Source organism: Drosophila willistoni, chromosome 3R (genome assembly GCF_018902025.1).
Source record: "Drosophila willistoni isolate 14030-0811.24 chromosome 3R, UCI_dwil_1.1, whole genome shotgun sequence".
In the NCBI taxonomy this organism is placed as follows: Eukaryota; Metazoa; Arthropoda; class Insecta; order Diptera; family Drosophilidae; genus Drosophila; species Drosophila willistoni.
The window spans coordinates 19,947,133-19,970,425 of record NC_061086.1 but is presented as its reverse complement, the minus strand read 5'-3'; the positions used below and the strand labels follow the sequence as shown (position 1 = coordinate 19,970,425).

At 36.3% G+C, this 23,293-nt stretch overlaps 1 protein-coding gene across 4 annotated transcripts; it reads left to right on the top strand.

The window, feature by feature from the left end:
* On the top strand, nucleotides 1–22,709 carry LOC6647960 (ABC transporter G family member 20). 4 transcript variants are annotated; one of them, XM_002070480.4, is made up of 10 exons: nucleotides 1–203; nucleotides 17,736–17,945; nucleotides 19,557–20,073; nucleotides 20,132–20,280; nucleotides 20,456–20,597; nucleotides 20,664–20,945; nucleotides 21,007–21,455; nucleotides 21,513–21,573; nucleotides 21,635–21,966; nucleotides 22,033–22,709. In XM_002070480.4, the coding sequence occupies exons 1-10, from the start codon at nucleotides 82–84 to the stop codon at nucleotides 22,205–22,207; spliced, it is 2,439 nt and encodes an 812-aa protein (XP_002070516.1). In that variant the 5' UTR covers nucleotides 1–81; the 3' UTR covers nucleotides 22,208–22,709. The 4 variants fall into 4 exon arrangements, with proteins under 4 accessions (XP_002070516.1, XP_023034041.1, XP_015032904.1 ...); XM_023178273.2 differs by having other exon boundaries at nucleotides 5–203; nucleotides 20,492–20,597; nucleotides 22,033–22,708; XM_015177418.3 differs by lacking the exon at nucleotides 1–203 and adding an exon at nucleotides 13,089–13,362 and having other exon boundaries at nucleotides 22,033–22,708.
* Nucleotides 22,710–23,293: the final 584 nt, after the last annotated feature.

Sequence of the window (23,293 nt, the reverse complement as noted above, 5' to 3'; positions counted from 1 at the left end):
AGTAGTTCAGCAATTTGTGCAGTGGATGCTAGTGCCGTGCCGGCGAACTCCGTTCCCTTTTTGTAAAACAAGCATATCAAAATGGCACCTAAGAAAGAGTCAACCTTGAGCCATCATCAGCAGCAGCAGCAACAACAGCAGCAGCCTGTTTTGGATTTCGAAAGGATAAAACGACATTTCAGCTGGTCGGATCCAAGTGCCATGTGAGTCAAAATTTACAATGTTTATGAGCGAAACAAAGCCAATCGAATCTACATATACAAAAACACAATGCTTAAAAAACAAAAACAAAAGTTGTTAACCAGCACAATCTTCTCTACCCACAATTATTAAAAGTTCGTTGCTTAAGTCTTTTGTTTTGCTGCCCATGGGCAAATCAACAAAAAGCGGTTGGCTTTGAGCGCCCAAGTCAAGAACTATAATTTCCGTTTGTGAATCAATAGACCTTTTGATTTATGTTATATAACACAACTGCACGTGTTTTCAAGTTACCGAAATTGGAATTATTTTTAGTTAATTGTTGTTGTTGGTTTTTTTTTTCGGCAGTGAAATTTTTCACTGCCAAATGAATGAATTAATTACTTCGATTGAATGAGTGGAATGTGCCAGAGAGCGAGTGAGAAAACAATAATTTATTCAGATGTATTTGCAGATTTGGTTTTATTTTGTATAAAAACGTGAATGACACTTTGATTGGGTAAAGATGACTTAACCCGTTTTTAAATCCATCAAGGATTCAATTTTCTAATCGCTTGAATTTTTTGACGACTCTTCGATGATCTCATATTTACTTGAATTAGCACCTATATAGTCAATATACATATATGGATGGGCTGAATGACTCACATAAATTGCAACAATAAATATATATTTTGTATGTGTATATGTATATATATGAGTATTTCGCTTTTGGTCTGCACAAATTCCACGTCATGCTTATTAAGCGCTGTGTTTTAATTGCAACAAAAAGTGACAAGTGAAATTTGCTTCTTTTTTATTGCAATTATATAAACACAAGAGAAAAAAAAAACAAATGTATGGCAAATAATGACACAATCGCTTAGGCACAGGTAAAGCACCTTTGAAGAGAGAAGATTTTTTTTTTTACGCTGGATAAAAATAGAATCCAGGGTCGGCTCGTCGTTCCGTCAATCTGTATTTGGCAAACGGCTGGTTGGCTTTCAGCACTTGGGTTTAACTAATTGCAAATTTCAATAATTTCACTAATAGAAACTGCCAAGCGCACCCTAATCACAATGAATAACACACAAATAATGAGTTTTCATGCGAATTAACGTCCATCATCAGCAGTCTCATTATCATCGCTCTTCTCTTCATAATCATCATCATCATCATCATCATCATTATCACTGCGAACATCGTTATCGCTGCTGGTAAAGTTATAAAACATCCGGCATAATGTGTGAAAAATACTTGGCCATAATTCAATACAATTGTGTAGATCAATCGAGTCTCGCACTCTGGCAGTGTTTGCAATTAATTTATGCAACATGACATAATGTCAAACATCAACCACATGCTATGGATATCAAAGACAACAAAAACCAAAGCAAAAAACAAAAATGGCAAACGAAATCAAACTGATTTCTGATTGACTGTAGGTCGGGGCTGTGGCCAAGCCATTCGGCTTTTTGTCTTTGTAATTTTTTATTTTCTTTTTTTTTTTTTTTTTGGTGGCATTTATTATACAATCCAAACAATCGGCTACGTCATTTCCGCTTGAACTAGTTCGATATTATCTGCAAATCAGTTTCCTTTTGATTTCAAATTTTATTGTATTAGTTTTTCTGACAACAAAATTCTCTGCTATTGCTGGCGTGCCTTTAATTATTATTTTTATTAACTGTTTTTTAGCTGGCCAACTGATTGCTGATTATTTCAATGCGAAACATGTCTGTTATAGTGGTTTGATTTTAGCACGCGTATGATTTTAGAAATTCTAATTGCTAGATAGTTCGAATTCCAATAGCATGAAACCGTTTCCCTAAATGGAAACTGAGCAACAAATGCAATTAGGATAAATTCGGTTGTAGCTTAACTGAGCTCTATCGATTGCAGAACCTTCAAGGGATGAGCGAAATTTGTATCCGCAAAAAGGACTCAATAAAGTTTGGTGGTAGTTGTAGTTTGTGGCTTCTTTTAGAATATAATTTAACAAATTTAAAAAAATGAGTTAGCTAATCTCTTCCCCAATAATACGCAAACAGTGTATTCGGTTTATTTTAGAATCTGTTCTTTATTTGTTTACCCACAAACTTGATTATCCAATAATTAACTAACAACGAAATCCAGAATATTGTAGTTTCAATAACAAAGAGTATATTTTTTATATACTTTAATATATTTTTAACACAGTAATATGTAAATATATTTACTATCCACAAAAACATGTATTATGCGGTTGAAAAAGATAAACATATATTCTAGAAATGAGAATGATGAAGTGAGTAATCTCGATTATATAAATGTGGACTTTTGCATAATGCAGAAGCGAAATTAGTATTATTTTCTACCAATACCAAATTTAACAAAATGCTTAACATGAAAACAAATAAAAGCTCATTGCACATTCAAATCAATTTTTTTAACATTTTATGAAATGCATATTTTAAAAAACCGTTTCAATAATTAACATTTAAATAAAACATTTAAAAAAAGAGCTTTTGGTTTTGTTTAGTATGTTTCTACTGTAAAAGCTTTCAGTCTATTTCTCGACTTTATCGCTTTAAGTCAAGTTTTCGCCCTGAGCTTGGCTCAAGCTCAATTCAAGTTAATGTCGCAAAAAGCTTAGTGTCTGATTATAAGCTGAGTGCTGTGAAACTTCAAGTTATTTCAGTCAGTAAGGAAAAGCACATATTTACGCATTTCGCCTGCCCTATAAGACACTTTGAGGCAAAGAGCTGTTCGACCAGCTACTACTCTAATTGGCTCCAAAGATCAGAGTCGTTGTTGTCTGGCGATATTAAAGTAAATTACGATTAATTTACTAATAATAATTGTACGAGTAACAATCAAGCGATAAGCTACTTTAGAAGCATTTCAGGGAAATGTTTCGGGTCATTTGTAGTCGAGTTGATCTCGATGACGCCCATTAGAGAGCATTAGGCTTAATAGATACATATTTATGTACACTCCGGAGTGTGAGCTCACGGTTTTAGTGTTTTAGAAGGTCTTAGAAATGACTGCAAAATGATCGGACAAAGCCCCCGAAAATGGAGTTAAGTGTCTGTCGTAAGACCTGACAATAGAGGATTTATTTCCTGGTGGCTTTTGTAACCTTTTCTGACTAACTTTTCTCACAACGCACATAAATGTGAACTTTTTTTTAAAGTATTAACACAATTTTGTTTTCAACATACATACAAAAAACATTTTGTAAGAACATCACGTAGTCTTTACCCAGAATTTTCCATATCACGAGGGCCTGTCCCATAAATTAACACCGATTGTTTAAGAAGTGCCTTTTCTTTTCATTTCCTTTCATTTGTTCGCTTTGATGATGCATATCGGATGAGTTAATACTTTCTTTTGCAAAACTCCACAACGATTGCAAGAAGCTACCTTTATGCATTGTCTTACATTTGATATATGAAAAGGTTTGTTGTCTATTTGTTCATGGCATTAACAACAATTTGACTAGTTTGCCTGCTAATTGGCTTAAAATATAGTCGAAAAGGTGGGCCAACGTCAAAGATACATTGAGATATACATTATACATTTAAACACACACACACACACACAGTCACACATATAGAAGAGGGCATTGCACAATATGCGGCCAATCAACTTGGCGAAAAAAAAAAACAGAAAATCTGGCTCAAATGCCGTGCATTGTGTGCCAAAAATATTTTCCTTAGATAATTATAGGCGAATACCTAGATATACATATACGTATGTATATCCATTCTCTGACCACGCTCGACTAGTCGGCCATTTAGTTTTTCATTTCATTTTAGTTTCTGTTACTCATTTGCCAGTTTAGTTTAAAGAAGACCTTGACACATTTGAAACGGGGTAAGGGTATATGAGTATATGTGGATATTGTATGCATCTTTATAAAAGACAAAAGTCAAAACCTAATTTCAAATTCAAAAAAAAAATGGACCAACCGGACGAGACAAAAGCGATATAAAAATGATGGCAATTTCATTTGTTTCTTTTGAGATATGTGAGTTTGGGTTTACGAGACGACAACGTTTTTTAATTGAAATTAATTTGTTTGCCTGCATTTGCAGCTCTTTTGCATTTGGCCAACAATTCAACTCAATTTAACTTAGCTCAGCCCTGGTCTGTCCGCCAGACCAGACCAGACCAGACTTCGAATGTAAGTTGTAAGAATTGCATAATATTTGGCAAACAACATCAGCAGCAACAGCAACAACTAGCACAACCGGACCGCGATTTTAAAACAACCAACAAAAGAGCTTTGCAACTGCTGCGCAAGCTTTTCTTTCAGTTTGTGGTGGCAACTGCAATAAAATGAGCAAATATTGCAACTCGAGTGATGAGCGAAGAGAGTGAAATCAAACCAAACATTTAATTTACAACTTAACTCTAAAACCCCTTTATCATACACATATATAGCCATCGGATGAGCTAACTCACTTGAGGGTTATAAGCTCTCCCATTGAAATCTAGAGAATTTTACAGTTCAAAATTGACTAAATTTCTATTCATGATCCCGATCGTCGTTAATATATTTTAAACCATCAAAGTAATAATTTTTATGTCTAAATGAAATTGTAAAACAACATAAAAGAAATAGGTGATTAGGACACACATTCATACACACACACACACGCACTCACACACACAGTGCAAAAAGCGAGTTTCAAGCGAAAGGGAAAATTTATTGTTTTTGTCTATTGTAAAATGCAATGCAATGGTTAAAATTTCAATTGCCGTTGCAATTAATTTAACGACTTGGAGCAACTCTTTCGTCGGCAATCTCTCACAGCTTCCCAGCGGCTCCCTCCACCACATCGAGACGACTTCCTCGTCGAAATGTGGCGACCTTGTGCCCGTTTTCAACACCACGAAACCAAAAATGAAATTGTCTGTGGTAGTATGAATGAATGAATGGGCATAAGCATTGGATAAAATAGTACGAATGGGAACGGCTAAAAACCTAAAGAGGCTCAGCCATAAACCAGATGTGGTAAAAACAAAAAAATAACTACATACAATACTAAAAACAAAAGCCGTAAAGGAAAGACCAAAATAGAGAGTAATGATGCCATGGCAAAAAGCAAAATGTTGTCAACCAATTTCTTTGATTGACTTGGCCAGTTGTTTTTGTTGTTGTCTACCTGCCTGCACAGGCGACTGCAGGCGAGTCAATAAACTTATCCAAGGCACTGCTACCCAAGCTCAGTGACTTGCCAAAAAAAAAAAATAAGCAAACCTAAACGTAAGAGTTAGAAAAACTGCAAGCCAGTTAGTTTGTGTGTATGTATTGGTGTCTAATGTTGTTGACTTTGGTGGTGGGCGTTACAACTTTTATGTTTTAATCCAAACTAAAACAACAGTTACGAAATCTTGTGAAGGTCTTTACAACAGACTTTTGTCTGCACACACAGAAAGACGAAATTAAACTAATATGCAGATATGAGGAGAGCTGAGAGATTAGTTGTTAAATTAGCTGGAAACTCATGCTCATGACTCATAAGGGCCATTGCAAAATCTCACTGACCAGTTCATGATGATAAGTCAGGCACCGAAATCAAATTTCAGGGCCCATTAGCACGTTGTGGTTGGCTCTCCAACCCACAAAGAAAAAAAAAAAACAAAAACGATGTCAAGTGCAGCATTAAAAAAAAAAGTGGAAATAATTTAAATATCTACGAGGATGTTTACATGCAAAATAATGCGTTTTATGCCAGACATTAAATCTGACAAGCATTGCCAGGGCACGCGGCTTATACAATATATATATATGTACATCTAAAAGGAAGTTAAAACAACAAATTGAGGCTTAAGCACAAAAATATCGATTATTGTAGCTAGATAAGCGAGAAGGCTTACAGAAATTAAGTGTATAGTAAGCCGACCTTGCCACTTAATTGATGATCAAAAGATACAATAATAATGATATTAACAACGTTACTTAAAAACATTCCATTCATATCACACAGAGCGTATTTTTTTTTCTTTCTTCTTTTTTGCGTGCACTGTCCCTTGTCCAGCCATTTGTCAGCTATTTAAAATGTTAAAGCGCGTCTCGTTGCCAAATCCAATTTGATGGCACATTTGTCCAAAAAATAAAAGAAAAAAAATAATCGAAAGGGTGGGAGGAGGGGTAAACAACACCCACAGCTGGGGCTATCGGCTGACTAGCTGTGCATTTTCAATGTCATCATTGCGCAAATGCCGATAGCTGCTGATAGGTTTTGGGATTTTTGATTCCCCTCTGCACCTTAGTTTACCTTGCTCTGCCCTTAGTTTACGCCCTTCTTGGAAACCTGTTAATTTATGGTCTGACATTGAAATTGTGCAATATTCAAACCAAACAGACCAAATTCAAATTTGAATTTGGTTTATTGATTTTTCTTGCCATCGTCAAACCAACCACGTCTTGAAGTATTCTTTGCTACATTAATTATTACAATTAAATTGATTTTGTTTTTACCTTGACGAAACAGGCCCGGAAAGACAAAGGAGAAGAAGAAGCAAAAGTCTGTGATAGAAGCACGCATATTTGGCATTAAAAATGTATTAAATAAATTATGAATATTAGATTCATTTTTTTGTATCTATGGCATTAGCCGTCATTGAATCTAGCTAAAAAAGTACTTATTTGACGAGCCAGGTGAATGTAAAAAGTTTTGCAACTAGAAGAAGCTATCAATACCGGCCAAGTTCTCAAGGTCGAGTTGCATAAGCATGTGCAACGTCACTACAGCGGCGTCAATGTATGTACTGGAGAGAAAAAAAAAACCCAACAACTTGGACCCTTTTTTTATAGTGCTTCTCTACCAACTCTTCCAACTTCAACTTAAACTCCGAAAACCCAAAGTCTGCGCTTTGAAGGTGAACGAGCTGAAGCTGAGTCTCTGACTTGAGCGTCAGGAGCGAAGCCAACAAACTCTTGTGCTCAGCAAACTTTTGCCAGACTACTCGAGCCCCTTCTAAAAACACTTTGACTCAAATGTTGAGTTGAGTGTTTTTTGCGGCATTGCGATGGCAACATACACAGGTGTTTTTAGTTTAGCTTTCAGTTGTGTTTCTGTCAGCAAGGTAGCCGCAAGTTCGAGTGTAAAATCGCGCATTTAAACACACACGTGCAAAAGTGCAACATCTACGCCATTTGTCTCTCTATCACTCAGCCTTTGGATCTCACACAGTCTCTCTCTCTCGGTTCGCCAGCGTATCTGTTGCTGACAAAGTGTAAAGTGCAAAACTAGCCAACAAAGTTGGCAGCGACGTCAACGTCAACGCGTTCGCATTAAGCTTAACCGAAGTCAGACTTTTAGCTGGGCCATCGACTTGAAGTCAGTCTTGGTCGTACCTTTCCGAGCAACGCACGTGTCTTTAAAGCTTGGTCTCGATTTACGGTTCGGTTGAAAAGTGATTTGGTGCGCCCCCCCAAAACACCAACCCATTCAATTAAAAATCCCCTTTTCTATCATAAGCCTAAAGTGTTCATCAATATACAGCAATTAAAAGCTGTAAAACCAAAGGAGATCACCTGGATATACCTATATATATATATAAATATATAATATTAAGATCGAGTTCGTGCCTTAAGTCATTCATTGTGCGTTTATCCTAAATTCTCATCATATTCGGAGAGTTTCTTGTGAATTTTATATAGTAACAACAACAACATCTCGACATCGATAATATTTTGCAAATATTTAAACAATTCATCACTCCTATTGTAAGTGTAAATTTGCTTATTAAACAAAAGCCCCAAGATGCTGAGAATTTTTATTTCGCTTTTGTGTATTTTTGGAGTTTGTTGAGTTTAAAGCAAAAGGCAGGAGGATAGAAGGTATTTCAGCACCACTCAAGGGCCACCATAATGTTGGCAGGAAATCGGCAAATGGCAGGCAAATACACAAAGAAACAAATGCTTAAAAAGAATACACAAAAGAAAAATTATACACAAACAAATAGAAAGAGAGACACACAAACAAATACGAATATCTCTATTCTCTATTAAGAAAAAAAAAAAAAAAAACAAATGGCTGCCGCTGTTGCCGTTTATTGTTACTTCAAAGTCGACAATTACTTTGTTAGCGAACTTCCATCATCTTCCACATCATCAATAACAAAAGTGATCGCTTCCCAACCCCCCCACCCCTCCCATACCATCATCATCACTATCATCAAACTAACCCAACAGGAGGGGAAACGGGGCAAACCAAACTGAATGACTACTGTTCATTTTGTGAAAATGTTCAAACGTGTGCGCTTCGTGTTTGGCATACAAATTGATTGCCAAAACGTTGTTAGAATGCCCGAGAGGAGAAGCCCCAAGAGGCTCGCTTCGCCATTCAAGTTTATATCGTTTTAGGTTAATTCAAAAGTGTTTTTCCTCTAAAAAAAAAACAACAGATATGGCCATTATTTAAGCCCATTAACCACATTTCTCCATATATGCATGGACTCTGGCACTCTGAAATGTCATTAGGTGATGTCTGATATTATCGACACTGCACTTTACTGGTTGCACTTAGTTTAATTTCCATTTTACTGATTCGTTTTACTGCAAAACCAAAATGCCACGAGGAAAGTTCAGCAAGCTCAACACCCTAGAAATGTTTGTTTTTATGAGTTACTTAATCATCCAAGAAATTCTATATCTCATATGAGGTAAAAGCTATGACCATTTCATTTCCTTGTGGTTATATCTGACCTTAAGTGAATCTAAGTATTACTTTCATCAGAAGCAGGCATTGTGGTCATGTATTAAATTTGTGTTTGAAAGTTGTAACATCTCGAAACTGCGAGAGACATTTTCAAAGTATGTAGTCAAAAAACGAGGACTCTGACTTGGTTCGAGTGACCAAGAAATGGTAACAATAATCGCCTTGAATGGGAAATTTTATGCAGAGAAAAAACTGTAACCCTATAGGTTTTGTTGTAGGATTTTGATTGAAGAAGGGGTTTTTTTTTTTTATTTAAAAAACAACTTACTCGATGGCAATGAATAATACAATGTAACACCAATTTAGTTTTCAATCAGTTAGATTTTAGTGGCTTATGAATAATTAAAATGTGCTTATATTTAGCAGGCAGTTAGTTAAAGCATTTATACTATCGGCTTAGATATTTTCCGATTTGCTTCGTCACACTATCGCACACGCGCTCACACTCACACACACACAAACATCTAGAATGCATTTGTGCATAGAGAAGAGGTCAGCAACAATACAGCCGGCATTGCATTCTATAATATATTTAGGTATATATATGTATAACGACAGAACCGAACTAAGTTGTTAGTAAGTCAATCAGTTAGTCAGTTAGTCAGACAGTTAGCGCTGTTAGTTGGCCATGTTTTTGCTGTTGTTGGCAGTTTCGAGCAAAGTTCAGCTTAATTAAGCGTTGTGACTTTTTCGCATTTTCATTGCACAAGCGTACACAGATACAGACATAGATATAATAACTGCATCAGCTGCTTGTGTATAGCGTAAAATAATAATAATAATAATAATATGGTACTTTAAGCTTTATACAATTGGTGCACTTAAAGACCTTCGCCGCAGGCCCTGAAATTTTGTTGTCAAGGTTGTCTTTCGACTCTCGCTATGTGCATTTCCGAACCGTGCAGCATTATAAGTAGGGTTTTTTTTTTTATTTTATAAATATATGTATGTATCTTTTGTAAACTTGAACTGGAATGATTTTAACTTCAGTTTTTTCTTTCGGTTTTTCTCCATATAACCACAATCTTTATAGTCATCTTTCTCGCTCTGACTCTGTGCTACGCTTTTGAGCAGAGTTCAAGGTGCCCTCATACACACACACACACACACACACATGAGGGAACCTTTTTGTATTTGTATTTGTATCTGTATCTCTACCTAGATGTTTTGCCATAACTGCCGCGACATTTAATTAAAACCAAGGCGGTTGTTGTTATATTAACATAAAATGCTTTATATAAACACTAGCAAGAATTATAAACTAAGTGATTATTGGCATTATTTAAATTGATTTGAAGTGCTAGATATTTATCTTTGCCGTTTTCAATGTCTGCTTACTCTAGAACAAAACTTTAGAGAGTTAGAGAGTGTTCAGTTTAATAACTTAATAATCAACCCATATGTATTCCATTAGATTCTTAAACAAGTTAATAATGTTGGAATACTGTTGGACAATTTACGAGCCTAGCTAATAAATAATTAAACCAGACATTGGCGACATTTGTGCAGGTTCCCGACGACCTTTTAGTACTGGAATTTCCAACTGAAAAAGTCTAGCGAGACAAATTATAATTGAAAAAAGTAATAATTATATTGTAATTATCGACAATTGTACAACTTTCAGCAGAAATTGTGAGAACCATTCCATTTACCACTGACTTAGTTTCAAATTGGTAAGCAAAAGGCTTTAACTAAAGATTTTTTTAAAGATGGTCATCAATGGTTGCGGTGCAAAGGGCAAGTGCTGGGGGTGATGGGGGGCAGGCATTTTCCTCTTTTCAGAAAAGTCTAAAGACATGTGCTGCATGTTGCAGAACCAGTTGCTAGCCATGGCTCAACATCTCAACTGGTTTGCCATTTACAGTCCAGGCCGAAGAAGTTGCATTTGCAGACACCGAAACTGTGTCGCATACATGGAAACAAAATGCACACACGGACACACACACAAGCACTTGCATTTACAATTATGTCATCGGAAAAGCCAGCCGATGAAAATGAAAACTTTTAAAACGAAAAAACCGAAGTAAAAAACAAACCAAACCAGGCCTGACGAGATCGAAAGTAAAGTTTCATGCCAAGTTCCAATAACTTGGCAAACAGCAGCTCATTTGTTGGCCATTTTTTATTTGTTTTGGCCAGGTAGTTCTAATGGTGCTTAGGCAGACCCTTTTTTGGAGGGGGGGGGGGCCCCGATTTAATGTGTGGCACATGTCTTTAATTTTTGTTTGTCTTATACCATACAATTTTTGTCACGTATGACATCTGCATATAATAGACATTAAACCATAATGGGGTTTTCCTGTCTACAAAACAGATAGATAGATAGATAGATAGAGACAGAGAGAGAGAGAAGGAGAGAGGGAGATCTCTTTGCTTCCAGCCTAAAAGACGTTCAGCTATTGCATTAAGATTGCCTCATTGAAATTTAAACTATATCTATTTTATAATTTTATGCATTGCGTGTGTTTCTCTGTTTGTGTGTTTGTGAGCAACTCTAAACTGCTGCAGCTGCTTGAATTGTACATATGTATGTATATATGTATGTGTTTTTATGCTTAAGCGCTTTTTAGTTGATTGCTTAATATTTCTTTTTTTTTTTTGTGCTTTGAAGCCAACTCGTTTAGTTGTTTATTCTGCAAATTCATTGAACTGCTGCAGACCAGTTGGCCAGTTATGTAAATGACTCATACAGGCAAAGCAGTTAACCAGATTGCAGTTGTAATGACGCACATACACACACATGCACATTTGTGTATATGTGAAAAAGTTTCCGTTGCATTTGCCCGGAAAGCAACTAGCTGACCTTGGCACGCAATAACAACAACAACAACAACAACAGCAGCAACAATCACCTGTGACTTTTAAGAACTTTTATTAAGCCTATTTGGAGAGCATCCAAAGTAAACAAAAATTCCCAATTCCCTCCAATGTCAACTAGGTACATTTGCTTTTTAACTCAATTATCATTATAGGTGTTGTTGTTGTTGTTGTTTCATTTTAGAGCTGACTTAAGCAGCTTTTTTTTTGGTGAATGACAAAATGTTTAAAGCAGCAGAAAAATAATAATAATAATAATAATGCTGTGCCCACCTCACATGACTTGGCATTAAATCCAAAACACAACTATGCGCCACAGTAGTGAAAATAATATCACATTGATACAACAGAAAGAAAAAAAAACACACACAAGAAATTAAAGAAACAATGTTAACAATAACTGCCAGCAAATACCGCAAGGTGTTGATTGTATAATGGTTGGATCATTCAATTTTGATGAGGCCGCACATTCAATGCACTTGTCCGATCATTTTAAATTGTGGTCCATCAACACACAAATCACGAATGTCTTTGCTTTTTAACTTGGACTTGAAAGTGACTAATGGGAATGTTGACTCAGAAGGAAGGAGGGTAAATGGCCTTTTTTGAAACTTCCAAAAAGGAATCGAAATAAATAATTAAAATAGCCAGAAATTGTGTTTTTCAAATTAGATTTGCAGCTAAATGTATAGCAAATATCAAGTAAGAACATCGATCTTTGAAATCTATTAAATTCAAAGATTTAGAGAGTTAAAGATGAGGCTTATGGTTTGCCCTAGTGAATCTTTAAATAGCAGTAGCTGGTTTTTAATCAAATTTAGTGCAAAAATTCGAAAGTATCATAACTTTGCCCTCATTATTTTTATAATGATCGCGTAAAATCTAATTGTTAATTCAGTTGTATAATATTTGCGTGTCAATTGACCGGTTTCGGTATATACTCAGGGTATAGCAAGAGGAATTCTTTCTAGAGTCAGTTAATGATGTTTTTTTCTCTTTCCTATTGCCACAATGACACATTGAAAAAAAAAAAGTAATCAGTCACCTGAATAATAACCGTTTTTTGTAAGCAGCTTAGAAATATTTCATTTGGCATTCTCATCAAAACATTCTTTGCAAAAACACAATCCTCTTATTTGGGCAATGCCCAAATGGTCAAAGTACAACATGACGTATGCGCAATAGTGTAGATTTATATGTGGGTATATACAATGTGAATGAAATGCCTTAAGCAACAATTACAAGCCGTTTATTGTGTGAGACAACTCGACAAACTCCAAAACTCGCAAAAATGCGAAACTCCAGCATCAGCATAAATCAAATAATAATTTACGCTCAAACATGATTATTATTTATACATTTCAGCAATGTTGTGTGCATAAAACAGACATACAAAAGCCCGAAATCCACTTCACGTCCACTTGAGCATTGCAAAAGATTGGCTGCAGTTGCGTTTGGTTTTTTTTTTTGTTTTTATGTACCTCTATACAGTTTTGTGAAGTTGTTTAATAGTTTGTTGGTCTTAAAAGTAAAAGAAACTAACATTTAAATAATAGCATATAAAGCCAAACAAAAGGTAAACTTAGAGCCAAATAACACCCACCACAGGCAGAGACAGATCACGACCGCCAAACAAAATGCTGATATCAACGTAAGTAAATGAACACAACACACAAAAATCATTAAAATGAGAAAGAAAAAAAAAGAAAATAAAAGAAAAAGACATAATAAATTGCAATCAAAATAGACCCGAACAAAAGGGAGAGAAATAGTAAACATTTGAAACAAAACGCAAGCAATAGCAACTTCCAAATTTATTTATTTACGTGTGTTTTTTTTTTTTTGACCCACTGATGTTGACCCACTTCAGATAGAGCCTCGCTAGCTCAGTTCAGTTGAGACTGTCTATCAGTCATTGAGATTGTTTTTTGTCTTATGGTCGGTCGATCTTTCAGTTTGTTTCCTGCTGTCAACGCCTCTTTACATCTTGCTTTTTTACACTTGTCGCCCCATTAACATTGCATAATTCCAACGTTGATTTGACTTTTCCAACGCTTCGCCCTTTTGTAGCTTGTCTTTTAGCCATATTTTTTTGTTTTTGTTTTATCTCTTTTTGCATATTTGCAAGCCCCAAAGCCAATCCAGCCGACCGCATTTTTTAGCAGGGCGAACAAGTTTGTAATTGTGTCAAATACCAAAAAACAAAAAAAAAACAAAAAAACTAAATGCTTCTTGCATAATCTCAACCTATATCGATTCATTTCTCATCACCGCAATGAAAGCATCTTGTCTACCTGTCTATCTTGCTACCTCTCTGGGCCATAATTCAATTTAACTATTGACAGTTTTTGCTTTGTTTTAATTTTTTTTTTGTTTTTTTGTTGTATGTTTTGTATTTATGGCTTCCTGGTGGGCTTGTGGTATGTGAGTCATTTAAAGAATAGAATGCTCATAATTATATGCCAAAATGGAGAAAAGGCAAAACAAAATGTTAATAATACAATACAATTGACAACAAAAGTAAATTACAAGGCATTTGCATCTTCCGTGTCTCTCTCTCTCACTCGGCATGGAAATGGTTAAATGATGTTTTGCTTATCAAGTATTTTCGACTGGGATTCCCAGACAGAAGAACTTATTTCACATTCTTTGAGCCTCGTATACAACTTGTTTATAATTCAACTCATTACTCTGCCATTGAGGCGTGGCAGATCGAGAGCGAGCAAGAGAGAGAGAGAGAGAGATAGCATTGGTGGGGACCCTGTTTATATTGCATGCTTTTTGTCATAACTCGATTATATATCATTAGTCGGCTCAATCATCAGTTAAATCGAAGCACGAAATGTGCACAGGGTAACCACAACATCCACCTAACCTTTCAGAGGCACTCAAAGCCGTTATTTGCATTCGCCTTATATAAGTTTCTAGAGCTAACTGACGTCATAGAAAGTACGAAATAATTTTGCACAATATTCATAAGCAATGTCTTTGAATGACCTCATTAGCAGTGGGAGTTTTCTTTGTTTTAGTGTGTTTGCTGGCAACAAAAACCTATTTATTTACATGCTAAAGTCCATAAATTTCACACTTGCAAGTGACAAACGGTGCAAAGTGCAAAAAAATTTATGAAATGTGTCAGCTATTGTAGATGCATATTCTCGGAAGAGCTAAGCCCCAATAACAAAATAATACAAAATAATAAAAAGAGGCAGGAAATGCCAAAGATTACAAGAATTTCAAGTTACATAATTCAGTAAACAATAAGAAGCTAAATTTGAATGCATATTTCTCAAGCCTCTCAAAAAGACATGCATAAACTGATTTAGATTCCCAGACAATCTTCAATCCCTGACAAAGTGAGTGTCATCCCATAGATGTGGCAAGCCCATTATCATTTGCATCTATATAGCTGGTATCGCCCAGCATGATTGTCAATGTAGACATTCCTGTTAACTGGCATTTGTGTGTCGAAGTATTTATCATGTATATTCACTCCCGCACCACAGTTCAATCAATGGGCACATCGCACAGCAGGCATGCATGCATCCATGTCTAAACGGCGCTCTAATAGTTAATTAAATTATCAATAAGCATACATAAATACACTGGGCAAACACAATCACACACACACACACTAACAAAATGCTCAAATTTCCAGTCATAAATGTCAAGCGCACCCAAAAAGACGAGAAATAAACAACCAAAAAACTTGGCTTGTCATTATAAAAAACTACTTGGCCTGACCTTGTCCATTGTTGACTGTGCTCACACATACACACACACACTCACACGCACAGAAACAGAAATTTACGCAACTTGCGATTGTATTTGCTGCTTGCTTGTGACTAAGTAACTCCCCTGAACAACAATACGCAAATCGAAAGACTCAGGCAACGAACTTGAACAACATTTCGTCAGAAAGTTATTGCTGGTGTTGTTGTCGCTGTTGTTGGCAGTATCGTTGCAGCACCAGCAGCATGACATTTCTAAATGCGTTTCATATTGAGAATTGATTTAAACAAACGTCAACCTAAAAATGTCGTCAAATGGGTTTGGCAGGGAAATCGAGCAGCTGTCGTCGCTGTTGTCGTCTCGATCGCATTATGCAAATATTTGATAGGCCGCATAATGAAGCTACTTCATTTTCATTTTGAGGATGTTTGCTAGGCACTCGATCATTGGGCAACCGTTCAGCAATCATGCAGCAATCACCAGTCACCCCACCACCGTCCCTCGTCACAAATCACAAATCAGTCTTGTGCCTCGATATAAAAAATGCAAATATTTATTCCCATTTGAATTGAATTTTTTGACTTAACGAGCAGGCAACGCAATCGATTAGCAAAAACACAAAATCAAGAAAAGGCAGAGAGAAGCAGAGAATCAAAGACTGAGAGAAAAAAGCCGAAACCAAAGCTAAAATGTTTTTTTTTGAAAGCAACAACGTTAAACTGCGCTCAATCAATGACCTTGAACTAGATTCACCATACAACAAAGTTTGTTTTTTTTTGTTTGGTTTTTTTCGGCTTTATTTTTCGTTTCTCGTTTCTCTTGTTTGCTTATAGCACAAAACATTGTTAATGATGTATGTAAAAGATCCACAAAATATAGTATATTAAGTTGATATGTAAAGAGGTGTAAATATGAAATGATTAATTACTTTCTTTTGCCAATGTCAAATTAAGTAGGTGTATGTACATATGTAATTAAATGTGAATAGCTAACTAACCTTGACCCAAATGCAATTTCACTAGCCCATTTCGGGGCCCCTAGGGGCAGGTGAGAGGCATTCTGCACAATTAGTGCAGTGCAAGCGAAAATTGCATTGCATAATGGGCAAGGCAAGTGTAAAATACATTTTGCATATATTTACTTTATGGCTGAACGACTTGAGAGCCGCGTACGTTAAGCAATCATATACAGACCAGGCCCAGACCAGGCCAACAACTTTATTTCGCACAGCGAGCATTCACTTTGTCCACATCTAGTGTTGGACACAGACTGACCAAGTGCCCAATAGCTACAAAAAAAAAAAAAAAAACATCGTTGGCAAAACGAAAAAAGAAGTAAAATAGACATACAAAAATCAAATCCATTGAGTAAGAGACGAGTGCACGCGTTTGAGTCAGTCAGTGAGTGAGTGTTGGTGTCTTTGTTGAACAAACTATAACTATTATTTAAAAAGAAAAGTGTTGTTGTTTCTCAGTTCGGGTTTTTTTTTTTTTTGCAATGTGCCGCTGACATAGTTTTCTTCAATGCGGAGCCGCAGCCAATGAAGCATAGTGAATCAAGTTTTTATATTGAGCGTTATGCAAATGCGTCGACAGCAGGAAGCAAAGTCAAATGAAATTCTAAGGCTCAAACTAACTTGACTTGGGTAACCAACTTGAAACCAGTTTAAAAGTAACAAATACATATTATTTGGTCTAGAAATTCATAGTTAAGGTGACCCGGCAACAATTATTTTAATAATTATTGGGGCTACAATAGATTAGTATTAATGAAAAGTCAATAATGATTAAATCACTTGAAAATTGCAAGAGACTTAGTAATTGTTATATTATTAATTCATTCATTAAAAATAAATTAAGTGATTAACTTGTTTTTAATGAATCGAATAAGTTGTGAAAATGAAAAGTAAAATGTTCGTTATTAAAAGAAGAGCCTGAACTATTGTTAAAAATTGTATCCTATAAATGATTGTTAAGCATTGTTTGTACTGATTGTGAGAAATAGTTGAATTTAAATTTAATATCAGCTGGAATATTATATGAAAAAACTTTAAGGCTTGCTCGGTATCACAAAAGGTAACGAAAAGTGGTTAATGACCGGAAAAGTAGGCAGTAATAATGGTCGATTAGTCGTCAAAATCAGCCTTGAAGTGTCAAATGACATAATTAAGAACAGAGTGTTGAATAAAAATCAGCACAAGACAGATAAAAAAGAGCGCTTAAAAGTTAAATTTAATAGTAATTAAACTTTTGTTTTTACTGATTTTTTGTTTCTCTTTTGTTTCGATTGCAGCATATCTACAGATTCCGTTATGACGGCCACAAACAACGATGGTGGCACACACGATGCGAATGCAATGGCCACTTGGGGCGCCCCAGCAGCCGGACCACGTAACACACAGGCAGCTGTCTCAGTGCGACATGCGTTCAAAGCCTATGGCAAAAAGAAGAATGCCAATCAGGTGTTAAACAATCTCAATATGACAGTGCCCAAGGGAACAATGTGAGTTGAGTTATCAAATGAAAATAAAAATTACAAAAAAAAAGTGAAATGCTTGGCTTTTAGATTGCCGTTTCAATTAGCAGACAAATCAAATAGAAACGAAATAGCGAAAGTATCTATATAGTGTAAATAATTAACACATCACAAAAACTATATATGCCTGCACACACACACACACACACACACACACACAGATACATACCTTTATACAAAGATTTGAGTAGGTAAATTGGAGATCAGTTAGTGAGGAATGATTGGGCAATGTTAAAGTTAAACGATTTCCTCTACTTGAGGTCAGTTGATTGCGCTACGCTTGACTTTAATTGCGGCAATTACAAAAATCTAGTTTTAGTCTCAGTTATAGTCTCTTGGTATATGTAGGTAAATACAAAACAACATTTTTGCATTATAATTTAAAGCGTCTGACGAGGGTCGGCCAAGCAGTTCCTTCTTAATTTTCTACTGACGTCAATGAGAGATTCAATATGTAATTAAACATTTGCTTAATTAAAATGCAAGACGTATTGCCTTCATTTGCGATATTTATAAATATGCTTGACGAATTATTTTCCAAATTTGATATTTCAAATGGCAAACAAACAATTAATGAGCCTCATTTTATCTGTCTTATCGTGGAGCTTGTGTATTTTAATGGTTTTTCTAGATTTTTTGGCAGACATTTTTGTTTTAAGAGGCCATAACGAAATCGTAAATCATTTAATTTTTGTCTGTCTTCCTTATAATTTATTGCGCAATAAACAGAAACCAAAACAACCAAAAAAAAAAAGCAACAACATAGTATCGTTCCAGTAATTAAGTTCCATCATCAGTTGCAATAATCTTGACCTGGCTAAGTCAGACTTTAATTTAAAAACAAATTTCGATACGTTCTGCAGTGACCTAGGTCAGTAGTTATCATCAAGTCAATGACCAGTTTTCGGTTTCAAAGTCGCTGTCGTTGTCTCAATTAAAAGACCGCGACTCAAAACTCTGAAATTTGAATTTTATGTCGAGTCGAGGCAATATCAAATTTTGTTAAATTGGTTAAATGCCGCAGCGTGTTAATTATAATAATAAATCCAATAACAGACCAAAACGTGCGACCTACGTGCTGCAACATTTTATTTTGTCAAAGGCCGGAGTAAACGAAAATAGACGACGACGACAACAACAACAACAACGAAATAATAACGAAGCGTTAATAACTATGATCATAATGATAATGATCATCATCATCATCATGATGATGATAGTGAGTGGCTCCATAAAGAGGTGGAGTCGTGTTGCGGCATTTGATAGCTGAATGCGAAAATATTTCTTACTTTTCAAGGTGAACATTTCGAAATAATTCAACTTGAACTGTCGAAATTAACATTGACATCGTCGTTGGCATACACGAAACATAACTCTACATATATCTATATATTAGGGAGGAGTTTATTTTGACAAAGAAAGCCGATAGCTTAAAACATTTTAGAAGGTTTTTAAAATCTGTAATTCTTTCTCGTCATGGTTCGTTTGATGGTCTAATGAAAGGTGTTTAACCTCTCTCTCTCTCTCTCTCTCTCTCTCTCTCTCTCTCTCTGTCTTTTTCTTTCTGTTGATTGTTAGTTATGGTCTTTTGGGTGCCTCCGGTTGTGGTAAGACTACACTTCTCTCCTGCATCGTGGGACGTCGGTATTTGGATTCAGGCGAAATTTTTGTGCTCGGTGGCAAACCCGGTACTCGAGGATCTGGTGTGCCTGGCAAACGTGTGGGCTATATGCCGCAGGAGATTGCCCTCTATGGCGAGTTCTCTATTCAAGAGACCATGATGTATTTTGGCTGGATATTTGGCATGGAAACCAAAGAGATATTGGAACGTTTGCAATTTTTGCTTAATTTCCTGGACTTGCCGTCCGAGAAGCGTTTGGTTAAGAATCTCAGCGGTGGTCAGCAACGTCGTGTAAGTTTCGCCGTTGCCCTGATGCATGATCCCGAGCTACTTATTCTTGATGAGCCAACTGTGGGTGTGGATCCTCTATTGCGTCAAAGCATCTGGAATCATTTGGTTCACATTACCAAGGCCGGACAGAAGACAGTGATCATAACTACACATTATATTGAAGAAGCGCGACAAGCTCATACGGTGAGTGGTCCAAAAGAACAATGAATTCATCCCTTTTAATTAATTTGTTGTCACGCAGATTGGTCTGATGCGCTCAGGACACTTGCTGGCCGAGGAGTCGCCCAGCGTTTTGTTAACCATGTACAAGTGCATTAGTCTCGAGGAGGTGTTCCTCAAGCTCTCACGCATTCAGAGCCAAAAGGGTGATGTCACGCATGTGAACTTCAGGTAAGCCTCTCTAGCATGCTCCATGTGGCTAATCCATTGACCTGTTAGACCCATCTGACCACCAAAACCTTATGATCTTCTCACATATGGCACTCGCATGCTTGCAATTTCTGTTTTCATCATCTATATCCATATATGTGTGTGTGTATGTGTCTCGTGTTTGTTCTGGGAACAGTAACAACATCTCATTGCATGCCATGGCATTCGGCAGTAAAATGGACAAGCCAAGTTCCAGCCAGGAAGGCGGTGTCGTTGGCCTTAACTTCCACCAGAGCAAGGAGGTGTTGATCAACGATAGCAATGGATCAATTTACACGGTTTGTTTGCTACATATTCCTTAAGGAATTCCATCGTATAATATATGGTTATTTTGCTTATTATAGTTAAATCAAGAACCGTATAATCCACCGCCATCAAAACGGAATAACAATCCCAATGATGAAGAGAGTTGCCAAGATTGCTATGCCAGTCTCTGCAAAGTCACGTCCAAAGGAAAGATTCGTGCCCTATTGACCAAGAATATGTTGCGGATGTGGCGCAATGTTGGCGTGATGTTATTTATCTTTGCCTTGCCCGTGATGCAGGTGATACTCTTCTGTTTGGCCATAGGACGTGATCCGCAAGGCCTCAATCTGGCTATAGTCAATGGAGAAATGAACGATACGGTAAGCTAAAGCAATTTGCCTTCAATAGTAAATGCCTAAACAAAATATTAATCTTCAAAAGGAAACTTGCTTTTGGGAGGATGGTTGCCACTTTGCCAATTTGGGTTGTCGCTATCTCAATCATCTCAATACAACGGTGGTGAAAACGTATTATGAGAACATAGAGGATGCCAAGGCGGCAGTAAGGAACGGCGATGCATGGGGAGCTCTATATATAACAGAGAATTTCACCGATGCCTTTACGGCACGTGCTGCCCTAGGTCGCGACTCTGATGACGAGACATTGGAACAGTCTGAGGTCAAGGTCTGGCTGGATATGTCAAACCAACAGATTGGCGTCATGTTGAACCGCGACATACAATTGGCTTATCGTGACTTTGCCATGGGTCTGCTTGGTCAGTGTGGCAATAATCCCAAATTGGGCGATGTGCCTATTCAGTTCAGAGATCCCATATACGGCACCATGAATCCTTCTTTCACTGATTTCGTAGCACCTGGCGTGATCTTGACGTAAGTATAATTCATTTCGTGACATGCAAAACAAATCATTAATCCACTCGTTTATAGCATTGTGTTCTTCTTGGCTGTTGCTTTGACGTCATCGGCACTTATCATTGAACGTACCGAGGTAAATAATTAAGTTAATTCAGAAAGTGAAACGTCTTTTTACTTATCATTGATATTTGCAGGGTCTATTGGATCGTTCTTGGGTTGCAGGCGTCTCGCCGGGCGAAATTCTCTTCTCCCATGTCGTTACCCAGTTTGTGGTCATGTGTGGCCAGACCGCTTTGGTGCTCATCTTCATGCTGGTGGTCTTTGGAGTGACCAACAATGGCGATCTATTTTGGGTTATTGTACTGACACTGCTGCAAGGCATGTGCGGCATGTGTTTCGGTTTCCTCATCTCATCTGTCTGTGAGCTGGAACGTAATGCCATTCAACTGGCCCTGGGCTCCTTCTATCCCACACTTTTGCTGTCTGGTGTTATTTGGCCTATTGAAGGCATGCCAGTGGTGCTAAGGTAAATTATTTCCCTGAATGAACTAAAGTGAAAATGATTTAACTGCTTCTCTCTTTCTCTTTATAGATACATTTCACTGTGTCTGCCCTTGACATTGGCCACCTCATCGCTGCGTTCGATATTGACACGTGGCTGGGCGATATATGAATCTGACGTATATATTGGCTATCTGAGCACGCTCTCTTGGATTTTGGGCTTCCTCATTCTGACGCTGCTTGTGTTACGCGCGAAACGCGGCTAGAGTTTAAAAAGGGGCCCATAATTCTAGATATATAGTATAGTTTTGAGTTTAGTCGTCATCGTCGTCCTCGTCGTCCCTTTCTAGTTCGTAAGATGCTTAAGGTCCTAGCAACTTTTCAGTTTCGCTATCTTCTGAAATTTCTGTTTCTTCACTCCCTCTCTTTCCCTATCTCTATATATATAGTTTTTTTATATCTGCCCAGAAACGTCATAAATTATTTAAGCACACATGCACCAACTTCTTCCTTTCCTTTCTGTTACTATTGCCTCTTTAAAACTATTCAATAATTTAGGTTTTTGCACATTTTTATAGTATAATTTGTAAGGTTTAGGTACTTAAATGAATTGTTGTAAATATCTTAGATGATCACAAATCAAAAAAAAAAAAAACAAAACAAAAGTTAATTTCGTGACGCAACAGACCGTCCATTATTTGCAATTCAATTTTCACGACCTTATTCTTTATTCAAAAAAAAGAAAAAAACTAAGAAAAGAAAAAAACGGGCAAACTAATTTTATATATTTTCAATGGACTGTGATTGTGTTTTTTTTTTATATAAATATATATATTTCACATACCTAAAGAAACAGAAAACACAAAAAAAAAAAAACAAGCAACAGAAATAATACAAACAAAAAAAAGGAACAATGGTGGGTTTTGTTAATAACAATTTAAGTAGTTTAAAACACATTTTGTATGGGTTTAAGTTTTTCTAAGTTAAAACGTAATTAAATACAAAAAATTTACACTACACTGAGGTATGTGAAAACCGAATCATTACGATTTCACAACGAACAAATCAAATCAAATAAACAACGAACAATTAAAACAACTTTCTAGCTTAAGTGAAAAAAATCAACAAATATGTGACCACATATCTATGTTAAATTGAACATATCGAATAAAATGTGAATAAAATAATATAAATTTTTGAATTTAATTTCTTTTTGTTACCAATCACAAACCCGCCAATGTTTTGAATTTATCAAAATTATCGATAAATATTTGTAGCAGGCAAGATGAATAAAGTAAAAATTGTTAAAGCAGAAGCATAAAAGCAAAGCAAGTGCAGTAAAATATATATAA

Coding starts and splice junctions, on each gene's coding strand:
- LOC6647960 (XM_002070480.4), top strand. CDS start 82: ATGGCACCTAAGAAAGAGTCAACCTTGAGCCATCATCAGCAGCAGCAG. Junction 20,598..20,663: donor GCAATGGATCAATTTACACG/GTTTGTTTGCTA, acceptor TGCTTATTATAG/TTAAATCAAGAACCGTATAA. Junction 21,574..21,634: donor TTATCATTGAACGTACCGAG/GTAAATAATTAA, acceptor TGATATTTGCAG/GGTCTATTGGATCGTTCTTG.